At 43.6% G+C, this 22598-nt stretch overlaps 2 protein-coding genes and 1 pseudogene across 5 annotated transcripts; 2 read left to right on the forward strand and 1 right to left on the reverse strand.

The window, feature by feature from the left end:
* Nucleotides 1-1446: 1446 nt before the first annotated feature.
* LOC139551847 (uncharacterized) lies at nt 1447-2237 on the forward strand (annotated as a pseudogene).
* A 1826-nt stretch (nt 2238-4063) lies between these two features.
* LOC139552269 (zinc finger protein 235-like) lies at nt 4064-6907 on the reverse strand. Its single transcript, XM_071363818.1, has 2 exons — nt 6484-6907; nt 4064-6182 (listed from the first exon to the last, which is right to left on the reverse strand). Exons 1-2 carry the CDS (start codon nt 6689-6691, stop codon nt 4741-4743), a joined length of 1650 nt encoding a protein of 549 aa, XP_071219919.1. The 5' UTR covers nt 6692-6907; the 3' UTR covers nt 4064-4740.
* A 3540-nt stretch (nt 6908-10447) lies between these two features.
* LOC139552268 (PH and SEC7 domain-containing protein 1-like) lies at nt 10448-21774 on the forward strand. 4 transcript variants are annotated; one of them, XM_071363814.1, is made up of 14 exons: nt 10448-10596; nt 11196-11892; nt 13771-13861; nt 14237-15512; nt 15704-15784; nt 15914-16085; nt 17668-17757; nt 17896-17939; nt 18170-18342; nt 18531-18601; nt 18740-18885; nt 19118-19262; nt 20997-21143; nt 21317-21774. In XM_071363814.1, exons 2-14 carry the CDS (start codon nt 11353-11355, stop codon nt 21599-21601), a joined length of 3261 nt encoding a protein of 1086 aa, XP_071219915.1. In that variant the 5' UTR covers nt 10448-10596; nt 11196-11352; the 3' UTR covers nt 21602-21774. The 4 variants fall into 4 exon arrangements, with proteins under 4 accessions (XP_071219915.1, XP_071219916.1, XP_071219917.1 ...); XM_071363815.1 differs by having other exon boundaries at nt 10457-10596; nt 11201-11892; XM_071363816.1 differs by having other exon boundaries at nt 10465-10596; nt 11332-11892.
* Nucleotides 21775-22598: the final 824 nt, after the last annotated feature.

Below are 22598 nucleotides of genomic sequence, written 5' to 3' on the forward strand. Positions count from 1 at the left end.
TTTAAAGCTACACTATATATACAATATACAAAATGAGTGAATTCGGCTATTTCAGCCACACCCGTTGTTGACAGGTGTATAAAATCGAGCACACAGACACGCAATCTCCATAGAGAAAAATTTGCAGTAGAATGGCCTTACTGAAGAGCTCAGGGACTTTCAACATGGCACCGTCATAGGATGCCACTTTTCCAACAAGTCAGTGTGTCAAATTTGTGCCCTGCTTGAGCTGCCCCGGTCAAATGTAAGTGCTGTTATTGTGAAGTGAAGTTGTGTCCATGTGCTTTTCTAATAACCATTTTCTGTGCTCATGTAAGTGACTGACTGAAGGAATCCTCACTATCAGTAGCTGCAATGTGGTACGCCTTGACCTTTGTTTTGAGAACAAAAGATGTCTCAGTTTCAAGGTCTCAGCTTGGAGAGAAGAAGCCTCGTGAGCTATTGGTCTGTCAAATGTTATGAACCAGTATTGGTCGGTCACATGAATTAAACAAAAACGGTAATGATGAATTCATTATGCTAAATCATGCAAATATAACTTGTCTTATATACGGCTGTACACAGACAACTGCTGGGACTGCCCCAGCAGAGCTCCTGATTGACATGTGTACTATGGTGCATTGAGTTGGTTGGAACCACTCCAGCGCGCTAATAATAAAAGGATGATTTATTTAAGATTGACTTTGAGTGCCCCTGGTGGTAATTTCCACGACGTGTGTAAGAATTTCCACAACACAACAACAGCTCAGCCGCAAAGTGGTAGGCCACACAAGCTCAGAGAAGCATAATCAACATGACACTGAATCAAGGTTGAGACAAGCAGTTTCTTAACCTTGATGTTAAAATATCTAGTGCTACACTATAAAAAACATATATATTTGTTCGCCATTTTAGGTCTCCAGTAAGGGATTGATCTAGGGACACACCAAGATAAGTTACACTTGTTTTAGATTCAATCTCCTTGCCGGCACAGTTTACTTTTATCTTGTCAGCATATATCCTAGGAAACAAAGAGAATACATACTGCATGTTTACTTTGCATATACTCTACATTACAGGCATCTGCAAACAGGTGTCATGGCAAGTTTCAGTCCTTATTATGTGCACATTAACTAAAACAGAATGCACTCCCAGTTTACGTTTAAACAGTGTCCCATATTAAAAACATGTGGCAAGAGGAATTATTCAATATCAGACAACTCTATTCTGGAAACAAGTAAGCAGATTTATTTCTTAAGACAGATGTTAAGTCATGTTGAAGTTCAGTGACTAGAGGAAAAGGAAGATGCTAACAGGATATGTTTTATTACAAAGCATGATCAATGTCATGATATGTCAAAGTATTCAACTAGCTGTTAGAGATGTTGTGCCAAATCTGACTGTTTTATTCTTTGTTTGTCTAGATATAGAGTCCTCCTTGCCCTGTTGTCTGGTGTCCACTGAGTCTCCAACTAGTCCAGTCATCATGGAGGGGTGCTTCAAGTCATCCTTGTTCTACATCAACTCGTCCTTGCTCTTAAATCTCTCACAAACCATTAAACGCAGCCAACGTTATGGTGCTGTGGCCCTGCACAAGAACGGCTCTACCACCTCAGACATCTTCGTAATGCACCTTGCCATCCTGGACGCCTTCTTCCACCTCACCCCCACTCGGGAGGTTGCCAACATCGTCTACCGGACCACCAGCAGCACCTGGTACGTGCTGCGCTACTTCTACGGCGTCAAGGACTTCTTCTCCTGCGTCTGTCTGGATCGCTACATGGCCGTGCTCCACCCGATCACCTTCACAGAGCTCAAGGACTGCCGCCACCGGGCTCTTCACGCTGGCCTATGCTACCACCAAGTGCGTGGGCAACATCATGAACTTTGAGAAGGTCTTCACATTCAAGATCCTGGCGGCATTTGCCTTCATGGTATTCCGTAACGTCGCCGTCCTGTGCGCCCTGAGGCAGTTTGGGCCGGGCCGCGACGAGATGCACCCCGTCAAGAAAAGAGCCTTTAACATGGTCCTTATCATCTTGGCAATCATTGTTTTTAACTACTTCCCTCCCGTGGCTCTGTTCCCATTCCAGCACTACTTCTTCCTGGATGTATTCCGCTGCTACATCCACCACATTGTCTTTGGCTTCAGGAACATCAGCAGCAGCATCCAGCCTGTGCTTTACCTGTTCAAAGAGAATATACTACCACAGAAACCTGGCTCCTGCTGTACCGGAAATACGGTCAACTCAGGATGATTCCTCAACACACATACTGTACAGGTAGTTGTCTGGTTATTAGGGTGTGAATTTGTTTTGGTCTAAAACTGACTGAATGTAAGGTACTGATGAAGACACAAGATGTAGGTAGACTGCCAGTAGCACATCTCTCAGATTTAAGGTGAAACAACATTTGCATTTTAAAAATATATATATTTACTTACTTCATACTGTATGTCATATACGGGGATGGAAATGCCTTTGAGGAAATAGACCTGTCAAGCAAATAAATGCAATAAAATGTTGACCATACTCTGTTATTTTCATATGTAGGCTAATGTCGTTGTATGCCAATGTCTTTGCATATGTTATTGCTGTTGTATCAAAGCTATTTAATAAAAAGTGAACACATACTATACTATGTCTGAGTGGATTATGCTTTTGCTTGTGTCTGTATACCAACTGATTTGAATGCTGGTGTCAGAATGAAAAAAACATAAATATAACATTGTAGAAAGAAACACATATTTGAACCCTAGTTGCTAGTGGGGGTGGATGGAGACATGTTGGCTGGGTGAATGGAATGGAAAGCTATGAACGACCTGAGAGACAAGAAGGGCCTTCTATGCCATCAAACGGAACATAAGATTCGACATACCAATTAGGATCTGGCTTAAAATACTTCACTCAGTTATAGAACCCATTGCCCTTTATGGTTGTGAGGTCTGGGGTCCACTCACCAACCAAGAATTCACAAAATGGGACAAACACCAAATTGAGACTCTGAATGCAGAATTCTGCAAAAATATCCCGTGTACAACGTAAAACACCAAATAATGCATGCAGAGCAGAATTAGGCCAATACCCGCTAATTATCAAAATCCAGAAAAGAGACGTTAAATTTACAACCACCTAAAAGGAAGCGATTCCCAAACCTTCCATAACAAAGCCATCACCTACATAGGGGACTCTTCTCCAGGTTCATCTCTAAGCAAGCTGGTCCTGGGCTCTGTTCACAAACACAAACAGACCCCACAGACAGCAACACAATTAACAAGACACAACCAAATCATAAGAAAACAAAAATATAATTACTTGACACACTGGAAAGAATTAACAATAAACTGTGCAAACTAGAATGCTATTTGGCCCTAAACAGAGAGCAAACAGTGGAGGAATACCTGACCACAGTGACTGACCCAAAATTAAGGAGCATAGCCTTGCTATTGAGAAAGGTTGTCATAGGCAGACCTGGCTCTCAAGAGAAGACAGGGTATGTGCACACTGCCCACAAAATGAGGTGGAAACTGAGCTGCACTTCATAACCTCCTGCCAAATGTATGACCATATTAGAGGCACATATTTCCCTCAGATTACACAGATCCACAAAGAATTCTAAAAAAACAAATTTTGATAAACTCCCATATTTATTGGGTGAAATACCAGTGTGCTCCTTGTCCCAGAACCACCCAGAATGCCCCGCGCGGCCCATTGACATAGCATGGACGTTTCCCATCTCCCAAAAGTATATATGCAGTTGCGAATGTTAGACTCCACATCGATCTGCAGGTTGAACATGGTGAGATTGTAGACTCCTACATTGATAGTGCAATTTGTTCAGGCACTTTTACAGCTAACTACCTACTTTACAAGCTGATGTTGTCTTTGGTATTACTGTGTAGCTACGTTTGCTAAATCGCCAATAGAGAGAGCATTGCGGATTTCGTAGTCGACTTGAGCTGCAACAGACTTCCGCACCAATTTTCCATGTTGCTACCAACCTTATAACATCAAAATGAAACATTTGTTCATAAAAAATATTGTTCACAGTGTTATTTAACACTGTAAATGAAAATAATGCGTGGTTTTGGGTGGATTATTCCTTTAATTACACTTTGAATAATAAATAGTTTTCAAAGTTTGGCATCATTCTTACCAAAAGAATGCAATATTCTAGTGAAACGTGTTGATTTGTTTAAACCATTCATTGTGAAAACAAACAGCATGTTCATAGATTAAATGAACTAGCTTGTCTCTAGGTAAAAGCCATTGCAACCAAGTTGGGTGAATTTCATTATTTACACCTTGTACAAACTAAAATGCATGACATTCTTTTTAAGAAAATCTACATTTTCTTCGAGAATATGACTTAAAAGCTGTGTACAGTGTTAGGAAACAACATTACCACTATATACATAGAACGGCTCTACCACAAATGACAATTATTACCATAGTTTAATACTGGCAAAGACTAGCTCTAGGGCGACATCCACTAAAAGCAGTTTGCTGTCCTACTACTTGGGACAAATCTAAACTTAAGTTCTCATGAAATTCAGCATACATCAACATTAAATATCCATATATATTGCACTGTAACATGACAGTCTTAGTCCTCAATCTTTATTTCCAGGTTATGGGGAACATCAGTCCCACTGGTACTGCCCTCAATCTCCTCAGTCCTCATCTCCTCATCTCCATGAGTCTTCTGGTGCTTTTTGAGGGATGACTGGTCGGTGTAGGTCTTCCCACACTGGTCACAGGGTTAGACCTTCTCCTTGGTGTGGACCTGCTCGTGTCTCTTCAGATGGCCAGACCTACTGAAGCTCTTCCCACAGAAAGAGCAACTGTACAATTTCTCCCCGGTATGAGTCCTCAGGTGCAACTTGAGGCTGCTCGCCACGCTGAAGCTTTTCCCACACTCTGAGCACGTGTATGGTTTCTCTCCTGTGTGCATCCGCTTGTGTATGGTGAGGTGGCCTGCCTGGCTGAAGGTCTTCTCACACAGGTCACAGTGGTACGGCCTCTCCCCTGTATGAATCCTGTAATGTGTTTTGAGGTCCCCCATACCATTGAACCTCTTGCCACACTGTACACAGCAGTAAGGCTTTTCCCCAGTGTGTATTCTCTGATGTATTCGCAGGTTACCTGCGTTGCTAAATGTTTTGGCGCACACAGTGCAACTGTATGGCCTCTCTCCTGTGTGAGTTCGTAAGTGGACTTTCAGCTGGTTGTGTTCACTGAAGCGCTTCCCACAATGTGGGCAGCAGTACGGTCTCTCTCCCGTATGAACACGCTTGTGTATTCTGAGCTGGCCCGGGTGACCGTAGTTCTTCCCACAGAGGTTGCAGCTGAACGGTCTCTCTCCTGTGTGAGTGCGCTTGTGGGACTTGAGCAGGTCTGCCCGGCCAAAGCGCTTGCCGCAGTAGTTGCAGCAGTGGGCCTTCTCGCCACTATGATTCCTCAGGTGAATGTTGAGGGAGCTCACTCGTCTAAATGTCTTCTCACACTGGGTGCAGTTGTAGAAGCCTTGTGTGTTTTTAGAGGGCTCTGTAGCGTGAGAGTTCAGAGTGGGTAAAATGTCCTCCCCTGTCGTCCCAGCAGGGTCAGTTCCCATGTCAGGGTAGTATGTCAAGAAAGGATCTTCTTCTGGCTCAGACTCTCCAGTATCATTGTGACACAGCCTTCCCTCCGATTCAACAAAATGGCCACCCTCATCGTCTCCCATCTCCATGTGAATGTCAGACACTATGGTGACTTTGACATCACTGTCGCTGGAGTCCACATCTGTGTCCAGTGGTGACTGAAAATGTTCATCATACTCTTCAGGAATGATATAGCTCAACTCAGCACTCTCCATCTTAATTTGCTTAGATGCCAGGTTGAGAGGAGATGGGGGTTTTGAGAGGTCTATAGCATAGTCATCCTCCATATCAGGTTCTGTCTTTATGTTTTTGAAAATTAGGGTGGAAACCGCAGTGTCTGGGATGTTTTTGAGGCATTCTGGTTCCTGCTGAGCTGCTGGATCCATAATGGAGACAGACCCTCTGCTCTGAGGCATCTTGCCCTTGTGTTGTCTCCTGGAGCTCCTCCTCTCATCACCCTGTGTTTTGATTGGCTTATGGGATTGGCCGACAGATGAATGGCTGGAACATGTCTTCCTTGATGAGTCAGGGAGGTGAACGACGTCCTGGTTACTTCCACGGTCTGGGCAACAACAAATACATGTTAAAAGTAAAAAATGTCCAACAAAGTCAGGGGATTACTATCTACTACAAGTTCCTAAATTGAAAGCTAGTTTGAAAGTACCACTGACAACAACTGTTGTCCATGGTTACAATGGGTGTTTGAAAAAGGTAATGTAAAACATGCAACAGAGAGGGGTCAGCTAGGCTCGGTGGCCATCTTGGCAGCATGTACCTCAAGATGGAACAACAAAGGACAGCTGCTACTAACGATAGCTGCACTGGCGATTATTATTTTGAAGCCAACTGCATTGTGTACGTACCCTTTACGATCGAATCCTTATTGTCTTGTTCGTGCAGCCTTCGTTTAAGATCCTCATTCTCACTTTCAATTCTTTGTATTTTGCCCTTGTACTCAGACAACGTTTGGTCCACTGACTCCAATATGTCACTTACTGTGGCTTTAAAAATCTCGTTCAGAGACGACTCCAAAAACACTTTTAAGTCTTTTGACTTTGCCATAATCTGCATATAAATAGCATACAAATACAATATTAAAACCTAAACTATCTTACGATGTGGGTGTGGACGAGGTTGCTGCCGTGTCCGGAACAAAGCAGTAATCGTCGCGTGAAAGTGACGTGCCATCCCGTCAATGTGTCGTTCTCTCCCTAGTGCCTCTCCCTCTTTTACCGCCTCCGCAGTTAAGGAGGACGCATTGCGTGTGTGTTACCGGTCGATTCAAGTGTAGTAGGCAACCAACCACCTGCCAGGTAAATTTATATGTTTAATGTTATATATGTGATACATTTAGTGCATTCTTTAGAGGGCGGCTTGTAGTAGCTTGTTTGTTGATTTGACACGTGTTTACAGTTCAAGAAGCATAGACCAAAGTCATACTTGTCACAACAACTAGCCCTGGCTACAAGCGGCGCGTCTTATAGGGCTTAACAACAACATAATTCATCAAGTCGACACATGCAAAATGGTTCTGTTTATCTTTTTTGTTATTTTGAGGTTTGCATGGAACAATCCGTAGAAAAACACAGGGGGAATATGGTCCACTGGGACTCAAAAGTATTTGCTTCAAAGCATGCCTACAATAGTGCCCTGAGGCTCGACCAGTCCACTCCCTTATGTCAGTCAAGACTTGCAGGAATGAAGTTGATCCACTCCCCTGACCTGTGGCTGTATGAGTGGCAGTTATATTAAGCTGGACCGGCCTATGACCGGTGAGGGAGGAGCGCCAAGCTCAAATCAAACAGCCATCTGCAGCGCTTGGTTATGTTGTCAACAAGACAGCATGATCCATCGTTCAGAAACATACATATATTTTCCATAAAATGTATGTTCACATTTTCAAACAAGTTTTCATTGGGAAGGCAGCTTAAGCTTTAAAAAACACAAACACAGAATCCTACTCATTCGTCCACCTTTTGTTTTGAGTCGACACCGCTGTCCGTCAGAACGAGACAGCTGGCTCATGCCCGGGAGCAGCACGGTTCCAAAACGAATCCAATCACTTTTTACCCAGTGCAAACTATGCCTACCCGGGCCAGCATTATAGAATCCCCCCAATGTATGCTTGTGCGCATCTGTGCCTTTAGGCTGTGGGCGGGCCCAATGCTCTCAGGTGTCTTTTTGCTATTTCGCTCCCTGCCAATCACAATGTGGCTTTTCTTTCTTTTTGTTGCCTCTTTCCCTGTTTTTGCAAGGCATATCCATGTTGCAGATGAGCAGAGGGAGGCGGAAGTCTGGGATCTGTTGCCTGGAGATGAGGTATCTCTCACAGAGGAGGAGTGCACTAGGACTTGCGACTTGCCTGCATCCTCTGTGACACCCCAGGCTAGCGCTGTGTAAGTGAGAGAGGCTAGAAAACTTGTCATCTGAGGGATTACACCTTGTGCACTAAGCTGTCTGTCTACATGGCAATAAAGAGGTTTTTCCCTCCAGACTGACTAACTGACTGGTCATATGATACCCCCTGAGAAGGCTTTAAAGGGTAAGTCCAAATCGACGTTTACTAAGAAAATGGCAAGTGTTACTCTCTGAAAGTAGTTTGTGTTTGAGTTTTTAATGATCTCAGGCATGTTATTAGTTTGCTGACAGCAGTAGTGTTTATTATCTGGTGTTTCCGCACATGAATAATATATATTAACCTTGTTATCCTGTTGGTATTGATGGTTTCGTTCAAGTTTGTGGTTTGATTTCTCCATAGTTGTACTTGTCATGTGGGTGTGGGTGTGTGTTGTTGACGAGTCAATGTGGTTACAGTCAGTTTGGCATCTCACTCTGATAGACTGCCTCAACAGCTAGAGAGTCCAATGCATAGTGCCTGTCAATACAATGGTCCACTGGTAGGGAATGATCCACATAATCACTGGGACATCCACAAGTTAATGTAATGGTTCATCAGCTGCACTAAACCTTTGCCATTGCCTTGTCCCTGTTTATTAGACCTTCATTTCCTGAATTTGGTTAAAATATGCTCAACAAAAATATAAATGTAACATGCAACATTTTCAAAGATTTTACTGTGTTACAGTTCATATAAGGAAGTCAGTAAATTAAAATAAATAAATTAGGCCCTAATCTATGGATTTCACATGACTGGGAATACATATATGCATCTGTTGGTCATAGATACCTTAAAAAAATGGGACTCACAATGGGGCCTCAGGATCTCGTCACGGTATTTCTGTGCATTCAAATTGACATTGATAAAATGTAATTGTGTTCATTGTCTGTAGTTTATGCCTGCCCATACCATAACCCACCACCACCATGTGTCACTCTGTTCACAACGTTGACATCAGCAAACCGTGTGCCCACATGATTCCATACACGTGGTCTTTGGTTGGAGGTACTGCCAAATTCTCAAAAATTATGTTGGAGGTGGCTTATGGTAGAGAAATTAACATTAAATTTTCTGGCAACATCTCTGGTGGACATTCTTGCAGTCAGCATGCCAATTGCACCCTCCCTGAAAACCCTTGACATCTGTGAGACATCTGTGGCATTGTGTTGTGTGACGAGACGGCACATTTTAGAGTGGCCTTTTATTGCCCCCAGCACAAGGTGCACCTGTGTAATGATCATGCTGTTTAATCAGCTTCTTGATATGCCACACCTGTCAGGTGGATGGATGATCTTGGCAAAGGAGAAATGCTCACTAACAGGGATGTAAACAAATTCGTGCACAAAATGTGAGAGAAATATGTTTTTTTGTGCATATGGCACATTTCTGATATATTTTATTTCAGCTCATGAAGCATGGGACCAACACTTTACATGTTGCGTTTCATATTTTTGTTCAGTGTAGTAATGCTGGTAATTTAAAGGACACAACTGAAATCTGTGTCTTATTAACTGTAAGAACCTGAAGACTTAATCACCAGCAACATTCAAATCCAAGGTCAGAGATTATTGTTGTTATTACACCAAACAATAGATAGGCCAATATTGTGCCTGCATAAAGGGAACAATGTTCCTCTAATTAGATAACTGTAACCTATGACCTGAATACCTTCAAATATTATACCTAAAGAAAGATGATGACTGTAAAGTCTTTATCCAGACTCCAATGTAAGAGTAATCTAGTTTGTACAACACACACATGGACCTTTATACAATCTCAGAGATCTGAAAATCACATTCACACAGATTCAATGAGGAAGTATGGGGTGCAAAAAGAAAGTATCTATCTATCATTGTAAGTTTATAACGTTATTTACTGTTTTTAAGTGGAGCGCCAGCCTAGCACCCTAACAGGAAATGAGAAGTGAGCACCCACACAGGAAGTGTGGCCAAGCACTGTCCCGGATGTTGGTTATGTGATGTGAGTAGACTATTGACAAAAAGGCTGAGAGACTGAAAGAGAGAAATGGAGTGAAAGTTTAAATAGAGGGAATAGGAGGTATTTGAACCCTTTTCCATGTCATCCTTCTTTTTATGACAGTGCAATTCTGAAGACTAGAGGCTTAGTATGAGGCTTCACATGAATTGTTACAAAAATGCTGTGTTTATATCAGGTAGTGTCCTTGATATGGATCAACAACATACTACTGTATATCTTCACTGATATCCTCAGGGTCGGTCCATGGACCATGACCTATACATGTACATCATGGTAGCTCAAGTTGATGGTTAGCAGTAGACATGAATATTTAGGATACAGTGAAACCGCTCACACCCCCACCATCTGGCTCTCACTCTCTATTTCTCTCCATCTATGCTCTCCAACTTCTCTCTCTTTCTGTAAAGGCTGCTCTTCTGTGGTCAGGAAGTAAATGCGCCTCTGTAATGTTTCAGCAAAAGTCATTGCAAAGCACATCCGCTGTGCCACGCCAAAAGAGAGAGAAGTAAACAGGGTTTATAAAACAACCTCTTCCTTAAAATATATTAACTGGATAGTGTTTGGTATACAGAAGTGAATGGTGAGTGTTGGCTTACATTTTAATATGTTTAAGAGACATTGTTTGTCATTGAACTGTGCCTATTCGTATATGATGTGTGAGAGTGACATGATTTACCGCTGGTCTAAATTTTAGGATGTTGGCTTTCTGTCAATTGAAAGAGTGTTAATCTCACACCCTAGTCCATTTTTTTTTAATAATACAATTTACAAATTTAAATTTCACACTGTAATATTCTTGATATATGAGTCAGGTAGCCAGTGTTGGGGAGTAGATTTTAGCCTGCAGAGTAGTATTTCCTCCTGGATTTACTGTAACTGTTTAGATTGGATTTCATTTGGCAGATGACTCAGTTCACCACATATGTTTATTTATAAGCAAGTGCCAGAATGATTGATCTCCTCAATGTGTACTTAAAGAGAACCTGTCTTTAGCTAAACATATTGTCTTACTGATTTATTTTCATTTGAACATTAGCCCTTTACAAACACTACTTGTTTGACATTACTGTGGGAATTTATGAACGAGTCACTAGTTAGTTTGAATGGATGTATGTATGTTTTGCCATATTTTATTGTACATGAATGTTCTTGCTTTACGGGCCTCGTGCACATAACTAGGGCAGCACCGGAAGCTAACCAACCACATGAGTCAACCATGACAGCATCACTTTGACCTAATTCCAAGATGGATGCCCTGCCCAGCACAGAGGAAGGAACAAGACTAAACTAAGTTGAGACATATCTCTCTGCTTAGGACTGAGTGAAGAGAGAGGTTATGGAGGGGTCTAGGGTGCGCTCTCCTCTCCCAGACCTCAGGGAGCCAGACAGCCAGACATGGCCCAATATGGATCTCCCACTACAGAGCAGGCCACTGGAGGAGGCTATTGGGTGGAGAGAGATGGAGGAGCAAGTGAACCAGATGGACAGGGAGGAAGAGGATAACTCTCATCAGACTGGAAGGACTGAGGAGCCAGAGGAGCACTGGGATTCCATGACTTTACCTGTGTACCCCATGATCCATCCCAGTGTCCCTCTGTCCTTTGCTACGGTGCAGTGGGACATAACCGACCCCTCCCCTGACATGCCCTACCCCATGACTGACAACAGCTCAGCCGATGAGCTGGACTCCAGTGGAGCGGCCAGTCTGGACTGGACTGTGAGTCCCCTGTCCCACCACCAACAACAGCAGCAGCAACATCAAACCTGTGTGACAGGAATCAACATAGAGCTGTCTGTCCAGGAGAAGACACATAATCACAACGGACCGGTGCAACAGCTGCCTTTGGACACAGACCAGAGTGAAAGCTCCCCTCGGGTACGTCAGCCAGAAAGGAAAGGATTGTGGTTATGTGTCTGTTGTCATTTGAGATTATGTTGCTGTGTGTTTGTGTGCATTTGTGGACCTTTATTTCCTGTGTGCATGTGTGTGTTTGTCTGTGAAAGTACAAGAGAAAGAGAGTATTTAGGATGAGAAATAGCTCTACCTCTGTCTATTCATAGATTATATACCAGCATTTAGGTTTCAGTCGTAGGTTGAGATGAGGTGGATGGAATATACCGTTATACAGTACCAGTCAAACGTTTGGACACACTTAATCATTCAAGGGTTTTTCTTTATTTTTACTATTTTCTACATTGTAGAATAATAGTGAAGACATCAAAACTATGAAATAACACATATGGAATCACGTAGTAACCAGAAAAGTGTTAAACATATCAAAACATATTTTAGATTCTTCAAAGTAGCCACCGTTTGCCTTGATGACAGCTTTGCACACTCTTGGCATTCTCTCAACCAGCTTCATGAGGTAGTCACTGGAATGCATTTCAATTAACAGGTGTGCCTTGTTAAAAGTTCATTTGTGGAATTTCTTTCCTTAATGCATTCGAGCCAATCAGTTGTGCTGTGACAAGGTAGGGGTGGTATACAGAAGATAGCCCTATTTGGTAAAAGACCAAGTCCATATTATGGCAAGAACAGCTTTAAGACAAGAAGCTCAGTCAATCGAGAAAATTTCAGTCGCAAAACCATCAAGCACTATGATGAAACTGGCTTTCATGAGGACCACCACAGGAAAGGAAGACCCAGAGTTACCTCTGCTGCGGAGGATACGTTCATTAGAGTTACCAGCATCAGAAATTGCAGCCCAAATAAATGCTGCACAGAGTTCAAGTAACAGACACATCTCAACATCAACTGTTCAGAGGAGTCTGCGTGAATCAGGCCTTCATGGTCGAATTGCTGCAAAGAAACCACTACTAAAGGACACCAATAAGAAGAAGAGACTTGCTTTGGCCAAGAAACACGAGCAATGGACATTAGACTGATGGAAATCTGTCCTTTGGTCTGATGAGTCCAAATTTGAGATTTTTGGTTACAACCGCCGACTCTTTGTGAGACGCAGAGTAGGTGAATGGATCGTCTCCGCATGTGTGGTTCCCACCGTAAAGCATGTAGGTGTGATGGTGTGGGGGTGCTTTGCTGGTGACACTGTCAGTGATTTGTTTAGAATTCAAGGCACACTTAACCAGCATGGCCACCACAGCATTCTACAGCAATACGCCATCCCATCTGGTTTGAGCTTAGTGGGACTGTCATTTGTTATTTAACAGGACAATGACCCAAAACACACATCTAGGCTGTGTAAGGGCTATTTGACCAAGAAGGAGAGTGATGGAGTGCTGCATCAGATGACCTGGCCTCCACAATCACCTGACCTCAACCCAATTGAGATGGTTTGGGATGAGTTGGACCGCAGAGTGAAGGTAAAGCAACCAACAAGTGCTCAGCATATGTGGGAACTCCTTCAAGGCTGTTGGAAAAGCATTCCAGGTGAAGCTGGTTGAGAGAATGCCAAGAGTGTGCAACGCTGTCATCAAGGCAAAGCGTGGCTACTTTGAAGACTCTAAAATATATATAATATATACATTTTTTTTGGTTACTACATGTTTCCATATGTGCTATTTCATAGTTGTGATGTCTTCACTATTATTCTACAAAGTAGAAAATAGTAAAAATAAAGAAAAACCCTTGAATGAGTAAGTGTGTCCTAGCTTTTGACTGGTACTGTACATATCAGTCATCTGAGAGCCAGGTCCCTTCTGTCTGAGTGCTGATCATCCCACCTCTTTATCAATATCAAGTTTTCCCCAGCTCGATGTTTATTGTTGACAGCTGCTTTTGCAATTCCAGGTATGTGATACACCAAGGCCATATGTGGAGGAGCATGCAGCACACACACAGGAAGTGGAGGCTTCAGCACAAGAGCTATTTGAGGACCATGGTGAGTGCAGACCGAAGTCATTTTCGCAAATGCACCATGGGCATACTCTAAGATTTTATTTTAACAGGTGTAGACATATTCTGATAGTTGCTACCCCTTCAAATGCATTTGACCTCTCACCTCTCACTTTGACTTGATCATATAGTATGTAGAGTGCATAGGATGTTGGTGGCACCTTAATTGGGGAAAACAGGCTCATTCTAATGACTGGAGCTGAAAAGTGGAATGGTAACAATTACATCAAACACCTGGTTTCCAGGTGGTTGATGCCATTCTATTTGCTCCCTTTCGGCCATTATTTTGAGCCGTTCTCCCCTCAAAAGCCTCCTGTGATATTGACTTGGTCAATATTAACATGGGTATCTGTGTGTTTAGACTCTCTTTCAGGGAGATGTCCATGGCCAGAGGAAGGGATAGGACAGTCTGTGACAGAGGAGACTATCACACCCTCTGACATAGATCCTAGCTCTGTACAGACAGGAGAGTCCGAGACTAGGTCGGATAGTGAGAGTTTAGGCTCTGTGCCGGGAGAGAAACAGGAACTAGTCCTGACTATACAGATCAACCCAGAGCAAGGATCCAGCTCTACGGACTATGAGGAGAAGGAGGAGGAGCAGACTGTGACTAATTTATCTTATAATGGAGATTGTGACGAGCAGAAAGAACAGATAGGACAGTCCGAGGGGAGGGAACAGTCGAACAGTGAGGAGGAATCGGAGATGATAGAACTCTTAGAGCACCTGCTTGAGCCAGCTGAACTGAAAGAACAGTCAGAACTCTCAGAGAAGTCTGAACACAGTGGGCAGTCAGAGCCTAACCACACAGAACAGAGTGAATACGGGAACAATACCGAGACAACAGAGCAGCCAGAAGACTCTGAGAAACTTCTAGAGTCCGACCAGGTAGAGCATTCAAATCAGTCAGGGGAGGAAGAACAGCAAACTGAAGAGGGCCATTTACAACAGGCAGAACAGTCAGAAGTGTCAGATCAGTCAGAACAATCAAAAGAATCAGAGCAGACGCAACAGCCAGAACAGACAGAATGTTTAGAATCAAAACAGACACAACATTCTGAGCAAACTATGCACTCAGAGCAGACATACTTTTCAGTGCAGGCAGAACCACAAACAGAACCATCACAGCAGACGGAACACTCTGAAGATTCTGAGCAGTCAAAACAATCAGGGGAGATGGAGCAGACGGAGCAGTCCGAGCAGACGGAGCAGACGGAACAGTCAGAGCAGACAAACAACAAACCAATACATTCAAAGCAGTTAGAAGAATTACTTTTCCTTTGCACAGAGGAGCTTGAACAGACAGAACAGTCAGACCAGACAGAAGACCAGAAACACTCAGGGGCTGAACAGCCAGCGCAGACTGCACTGACTGAGTCGACAGAAGAGCTTGAGCAGACAGAGCAGGTAGAACAATTGGAACAGAAAGTTTGTACAGAGGATTCATGTTTGCCGCCCAGGGAAGGAAGTGGAGAGCAACTGGAGTCTCAGGTACAGCAGACAGAGGTCTCAGAACCAGTGGTGGTCCATATGAATGGTGGAGGTTTGGACAGGGAGAGGGCCTGCAGGCTGGCTGAAAGACTCTACAGGCTGGACGGGATCTACAAGACAGATGTGGTCAAACACCTGGACAAAGAGTAAGACCAAAGGCTGCAAAACATGGAGTGGCCAAACGTTACATTACATAGGTCTTATGCAGTAGTAACTATCAGGGTAATGATCCATGCTAGTAATTACTTTCTGAGTTTTTTTTCTCATAATGTGTCACCTTGAATCATGAACTTGACCTGTCTTCCTGTCTTTGTCTCCCGGCCCCTCTCTAATTCAGCAATGACTTTAGCCGAGCCGTTGGTGAGGAGTACCTGAAGTTCTTTGACTTCACCGGTCAGAGTCTGGACCAAGGCCTGAGGTAAGTCCTTCACACTTTCTAATTAGATTTTTCCTAGTTCACTATAATAGTAACAAGTAATGGTCTCAAATTAGCATCTTCCATCTGTAAATGATCTTATATTTCCTCTATTTTGCCCTCCTCTCTCAGGTCTTTCCTGAGGGTGGTGGTGCTTATCGGTGAGACCCAGGAAAGAGAGCGGGTGCTGCAGCATTTCTCCTGTCGATTCCAGCAATGCAACCCTCACACCTTCTCCTCTTCCGGAGAAGTACTCACACTCACCTGTTCTGTGATGCTCCTGAACTCTGATCTGCATGGACAGGTGAGTCCCCACTGCACTGCAAACGTGTAGGTATTTAGGGTTTTGAATGTATACACAGTTAAACCAGGGGAGAACCATCCTCCTTAGTGAATTTCAGAAAAATTTAAAGAGTGAAACAAAACAACCTGTCCTTTTTAGATAAAACTATACTAAATATTTTCAGGTCACCAAATATTTGATTAAAATACACAGTTTTGCAATAAAAGTCTACCGTAGCCTCAACAGCACTCTCTAGGGTAGCACCATGGTGTAGCCGGAGGACAGCTAGTTTCCATCCTCCTCTGGGTACATTGACTTCAATACAAAACCCATGGTTCTCATCCCCTTCCATAGACTTACACAGTTATGACAACTTCCGGAGGACATCCTCCAACCTATCAGAGCTCTTGCTGTATGAACTGACATGTTTTCAACTCAATCAAAGGATCAGAGAATGAATCTAGTATTGAAAGCATAAGCTACAGCTAGCTAGCACTGCAGTGCATAAAATGTGGTGAGTAGTTGACTCAAAGAGAGAGAAAGACAATAGTTAAACAGTTTTGAACAAATTAATTTCTTAAAAAAATGGAGACGCAAAAGAGAGCGAGAGCTAGCTATATTTCATTGTCTTTTTTTAAAACTTACCTATCTAGCGAATTCAGCTAGCTAGTTTAGCCTACTCAAACTCCTGGCTCAAACAGAGAGGGATGCTATGTTAGCTGGCAATGGCTATCCAACACTGTAACCTTTCTAAGTCAAGGTACGCTTTTGGTTTGATTTATTCCCAACGGGGCCCACCTGTGTAACTGCTAAACTGCTTGCTGTACCTTGTACTGCAAGATTGTAGCGGGTTTATTGAGAGTTAGTCAATATAGCTAAGTATTTTAACTATGTCGTTAGCTAATATGGTGACAACGATGTAGGCTATGTGTAGAGGTTATGGTATGACATTTTGTTTTGGAAAGGTTTTTTTGCTTGGTCAGCTACTGTATTGTGCACTGAAGTTGAAAGGAAAATGTGAGAGGAGGAGAGCGTGTAGATGCGAGAAGGAATTATACAATGAGCAAATGATCATGCTGTTGGTATGTGGCTTCTATGTGGCTGCTATGAATTGAACTGTTTGTGGTGATCAAGGGCTTATTTATTCGGCCGATTCTGTTGAAATACATTTCTTAAACGGAAGAAAACGGAATGAAACGGAGTTAAACATACCTGAATTTGGCCAATAGAAACTCTCGTTTGCGACTGTTGGACTACTGATTACACCTTAGATCAGCTAGACGCAGGCAAGAGTGTGCAAGGAAGTATTGAATGTGTCACGGTCTATCACCTTGATTACGGAATAATGTCTCTAGACCTGTGCACCTACGTTGTAAACTTTAATTTGTTGTCTAGGTTGTAGCAACCTCATGATGGGTATAGGGAAAATGTGAGTATCATGTAGTAGCGTAAACCTATCCATGTTACATTGAACTGGGTGAATGGAATATGAATGACAGTCATCTAATATGCTGTAATAGAAATAAGATCATCCTCATAAAAAAAAAAATTAAACAGCACCGACCGCTACTGAGTTAAACATTGTTTTTGTGTCTGTCCTCAGAATGTGGGCAAACCCATGTCTGTGTCCAGCTTCGTGTCCAACCTGGATGGGATGAATGAGGGTGAGAACTTCAGTAAGGAGCTGTTGAAGGTAAGATTATCCTTCTCATTCTACACCTACTCAATATTTCAGTAGATACTGTTGACTGAAAGAACAGTGTCTATAGCATTCTGAAGTAGACCATTTTCATGGAAGACTTCAGTGTCCTTTCTCTTGTTTCTTTCTCAGGCTCTCTACAACTCCATTAAGAATGAGCCTCTGGAATGGGCAGTGTAAGTAGTCTGACTTAAAAACAAGGTAGTGGGTAGCATTATTCTATACTATTTACCACCACCTTTTCAGTCTCCCCTTGGACATCGCTGATTTACACACAGCTTCCTCTTCATGTTGCTTTCTCCAATATATTGTGGTTGTGTTACACCTCTCATATTTTCATTGTTTTTTAATTTCCTCTCCGTTGTTTCTTCATTCCTCCCCTCATCTCGTCAATCGCCCTGTTCAGTGATGAGAAGGAACTGAAGAGCTCCATGTTGTTGGCGGAGGATGCTAAAGAGGACGCACCCCTGCGCTCCAAGAGCAACCCGTTCCAAGATGTGCCGCATGACAAGAAGGCCACAGTGTTCAAACAGAGCTTCCTCAAACGCAAGGCCCACGCTGACATCGATGGCAAACGCAGTGAGTTGGACTGTGACACTGTTTGCACGGAACCATAGGAACTCAAATATCAGGGCAATAAAGTGTGTACAAGAGCGTCATATAGTGTTTTGATAAATCATCAGTCTGGTGAAATGATTTAGGGTGTGAGTGTCTTTGAGAAGCATCCTTTGACCTCAGGAGTGATGTAATGTAACTGTGTGTGACAGCTCCTTGGGGGAAGAGAAGCTGGAAGACCTTCTATGGAGTGCTGAAGGGAATGGTCCTCTACTTACAGAAGGTTAGTCTCCTCCTCTCCCTCATCTTGTCACCTCTTATTCCATACTTTCCATATCACGGCTTCATGATAATGTTCTGGATGCCTTTCACACGAATCCCTCACTGCTTGTTACCCTATCCAACCTCTCCTCCCCCTCAGGATGAGTACACGATGGAGTGGCAGAGTACAGAGGAGGTGGTCAGTGTGCACCATGCCCTGGCAGAGCAGGCAGCAGACTACACTAAGAGACCACACGTCTTCCGCCTGCAGACCGCTGACTGGAGGGTCTTCCTCTTTCAGGCCTCGTGAGTCTATGTAGTGTGTATGTTTGAGAGACCGGAACTATATCCATGTAGTATTGGAGTTGTGAATTTACATTTGTCACACAAAGGACTAATGTGTTTGACTGTTTGGCGGTGTGAAGGAACAATCGAATCAATCACGATGCAGCAGTCCAATAATCCTGTGACTTTGTATACAAAGATATGATTAGATATGTTATGTCTTCTATGTGCACGGTTCCCTTGTTGTCCCCAGCTCCACAGCAGAGATGATTTCATGGATCAGCCGTATCAACCTGGTGTCAGCCCTACACTCCTCTCCACCCTTCCCTGCTGCCGTGGGCTCTCAGAGGAAGTTCTGCAGACCCATCCTGCCAGCCTCGCAGTCTGCACACACACTGGTACTGTACTCACATACCCCCTTGGTTCACTCTCTGTAGTCCCAACTGCTTTGTTTTAGTACATTATGTATTCATCTTTGTGGGGTGTGATATTTAGGAGTCTAGTAGTACACTGAGACTGTGAACTCAGCAAAAAAAGAAACGTCCTCACTGTCAACTGCATTTATTTTCAGCAAACTTAACATGTGTAAATATTTGTATGAACATAACAAGATTCAACAACTGAGACATAAACTGAACAAGTTCCACAGATGTGACGAACAGAAATGGAATAATGTGTCCCTGAACAAAGGGGGGGTCAAGATCAAAAGTAACAGTCAGTATCTGGTGTGGCCACCAGCTGCATTAAGTACTGCAGTGCATCTCCTCCTCATGGACTGCACCAGTTTTGCCAGTTCTTGCTGTGAGATGTTACCCCACTTCCACCAAGGCACCTGCAAGTTCCCGGACATTTCCGGGGGGAATGGCCCTAGCCCTCACCCTCCAATCCAACAGGTCCCAGACGTGCTCAATGGGATTGAGATCCGGGCTCTTCGCTGGCCATGGCAGAACACTGACATTCCTGTCTTGCAGGAAATCACACACAGAACGAGCAGTATGGCTGGTGGCATTGTCATGCTGGAGTGTCATGTCAGGATGAGCCTGCAGGAAGGGTACCACATGAGGGAGGAGGATGTCTTCCCTGTAGCGCACAGCGTTGAGATTGCCTGTAATGACAACAAGCTCTGTCCGATGACGCTGTGACACACCGCCCCAGACCATGACGGACCCTCCACCATCAAATCGATCCCTCTCCAGAGTACAAGCCTCGGTGTAACGCTCATTGCTTCGACGATAAACACGAATCCGACCATCACCCCTGGTGAGACAAAACCGCAACTCGTCAGTGAAGAGCACTTTTTGCCAGTCCTGTCTGGTCCAGCGAAGGTGGGTTTGTACCCATAGGTGACGTTGTTGGCGGTGATGTCTGGTGAGGACCTGCCTTACAACAGGCCTACAAGCCCTCAGTCCAGCCTCTTTCAGCCTATTGCGGACAGTCTGAGCACTGATGGAGGGATTGTGTGTTCCTGGTGTAACTCGGGCAGTTGTTGTTGCCATCCTGTACCTGTCCCGCAGGTGTGATGTTCGGATGTACCGATCCTTTGTAGGTGTTGTTACATGTGGTCTGCCACTGCGAGGACGATCAGCTGTCCATCCTGTCTCCCTGTAGCGCTGTCTTAGGCGTCTCACAGTACGGACATTGCAATTTATTGCCCTGGCCACATCTGCAGTCCTCATGCCTCCTTGCAGCATGCCTAAGGCACGTTCACGCAGATGAGCAGGAACCCTGGGCATCTTTCTTTTGGTGTTTTTCTGAGTCAGTAGAAAGGCCGCTTTAGTGTCCTAAGGTTTCATAACTGACCTAATTGCCTACCGTCTGTAAGCTGTTAGTGTCTTAACGACCGTTCCACAGGTGCATGTTCACTAATTGTTTAGGGTTCATTGAACAAGCATGGGAAACAGTGTTTAAACTCTTTACAATGAAGATCTGTGAAGTTATTTGGATTTTTACGAATTATCTTTGAAAGACAAGGTCCTGAAAAAGGGGCGTTTATTTTTTGCTGAGTTTATGTACTCTAGTTGTGCTGGGCCAGGTAGGGTAATCTGATACTAGATCTATGGTTAGGGACACTTTCTACCTGGAGTGTGTTCTGAGCCTGTTCACTGAACCTGGCTCTCTGCTGCCCCCTGCAGGAGAGACAGCTACAGTCCCATGCAGGCATGCTGGAGTCCTTCCAGGAAGACCTGGCCTACCTGCAGCAGAGTCTCCCTGACGGGCGCAGGGCCAAAGCCAAGGAGATGGAGGAACACCGAGTCAGAGAGGAGTACCTGCAGCATGAGGTGTGTGTATGTGTGTGTATGTGTGTGTGTGTGTGTGTGTGTGTGTTTTATCTGCATATTTATGTGCGTATGGGATTGACCACAATGTTAAGCTCTGTGACATTATCGTAATGCAGGCTACATTTTTTCCCCCTTCACTCTATTAGATGTCTCATTCCTTCCTCTTCCTACAGATATGTCGCTACGAGGCCTACATCCAGATGCTGGAGGTCTGGAAGGGTTTGAACCAGTCAACCGAGACTGAGGTGGGAACCAGCGAGCTCAACCTGTTTGACAGAGCTGTGTGTAAGGACACAGTGGATGAGGGGGGGGAGGAGGGAACCCTGAAGAAGTCCCACTCTAGCCCCTCCTTGGATCTGGAGATGGCCTCGCAACCCGTGGTCAAAGTTAAACGCAACATCTCGGAGAGACGGACCTATCGCAAGATCATCATACCGAGACGCAACCAGGACATATGAGGGCAGGTGTCCAAAAGTGAGACACATATAACTCTGACATGACTTTTCAATGGCTTTTTTTTAGGACAGGGACAATGTGTTACTTCCAAGCACTGTCCTTTTTAAGTTTTCATTTTCAGCTTGCACTTATTCAGCAAGAAGGCAAAGGTCAATAAAACAGAATGTCTCCCTCAGGGAACTTGCTTGAGTCCTTTTGTTTGTTACATTCTCTCTTCATAAGATAAAAGTATTTTAGTTCATATTTGTGCACTTTCAATTTAACAAAATTAATTGAACCTCAGAAGTCGATGTTTCATGCTGACGGGTCAAAAAGAGTAATAGAATGATTGTCTCCTAACGATTTTGATCCCTCAAAACACACATGGACCTACCTACACTTTTGAATTTGCTGTGATACCTATTTATTTATATTAGAAATGTGTCTCTGCAGTTACAAAATCTTACTCGTTTGCTCTGTATGGCCAGTGTGGAACTCTAGCCACATGAGGGTGCTCTACAACAGCTTATCACACATCAAATAAAAAAGTAGGCATAAAACAGTTAGAAAAATAATCTAAATTATGTCTAAATGCTCATTCTAGTTATGCAGTCTTGTATCTTCTATGTCATTTTATATAAACATATTTGGATTTCATCTCCATGAAAGACTACCATCACATTTCACTGTAAGTTTCACAATTTTTTGATTAGGCTTCTTGAGTTTAGAATTAAAACAGTTAAATTATCCATCCCAGTTCTTTGAGCTGCCAGTCACGTATGCCCTTGTCAATAAGAATGTCGAAAAGGGATTTCGTCGTTTTTTGATCTCTCGTGGCACGTGGAGGAATTCTGGGCCGTTCTTTTTCAGAGGGACATCTTCAGCCGCGGTCAGAACAGGATGTTTCAGAAGACCCTCACATTCCTCCTTAATGTCACTGTTATGGATGACACACAGGAATGTGATGTGGCAATAGGTAAAACAGTGGGGGGCACAGACAATACAGATGGGACAAACCTT

The sequence above is a fragment of the Salvelinus alpinus genome, chromosome 24, assembly GCF_045679555.1.
Source record: "Salvelinus alpinus chromosome 24, SLU_Salpinus.1, whole genome shotgun sequence".
Taxonomy (NCBI): Eukaryota; Metazoa; Chordata; class Actinopteri; order Salmoniformes; family Salmonidae; genus Salvelinus; species Salvelinus alpinus.

What these genes read in the sequence shown, in the direction of transcription:
- LOC139552268 (XM_071363814.1), top strand. Translation starts at nt 11,353, where the DNA reads ATGGAGGGGTCTAGGGTGCGCTCTCCTCTCCCAGACCTCAGGGAGCCA. An exon ending in AGTCTGGACCAAGGCCTGAG is followed by an intron (nt 15,785 to 15,913) that starts GTAAGTCCTTCA and finishes CTCCTCTCTCAG; the next exon opens with GTCTTTCCTGAGGGTGGTGG. An exon ending in ACTCTGATCTGCATGGACAG is followed by an intron (nt 16,086 to 17,667) that starts GTGAGTCCCCAC and finishes GTCTGTCCTCAG; the next exon opens with AATGTGGGCAAACCCATGTC.
- LOC139552269 (XM_071363818.1), bottom strand. Translation starts at nt 6,691, where the DNA reads ATGCAGATTATGGCAAAGTCAAAAGACTTAAAAGTGTTTTTGGAGTCG. An exon ending in TAAGGATTCGATCGTAAAGG is followed by an intron (nt 6,183 to 6,483) that starts GTACGTACACAA and finishes GTTGTTGCCCAG; the next exon opens with ACCGTGGAAGTAACCAGGAC.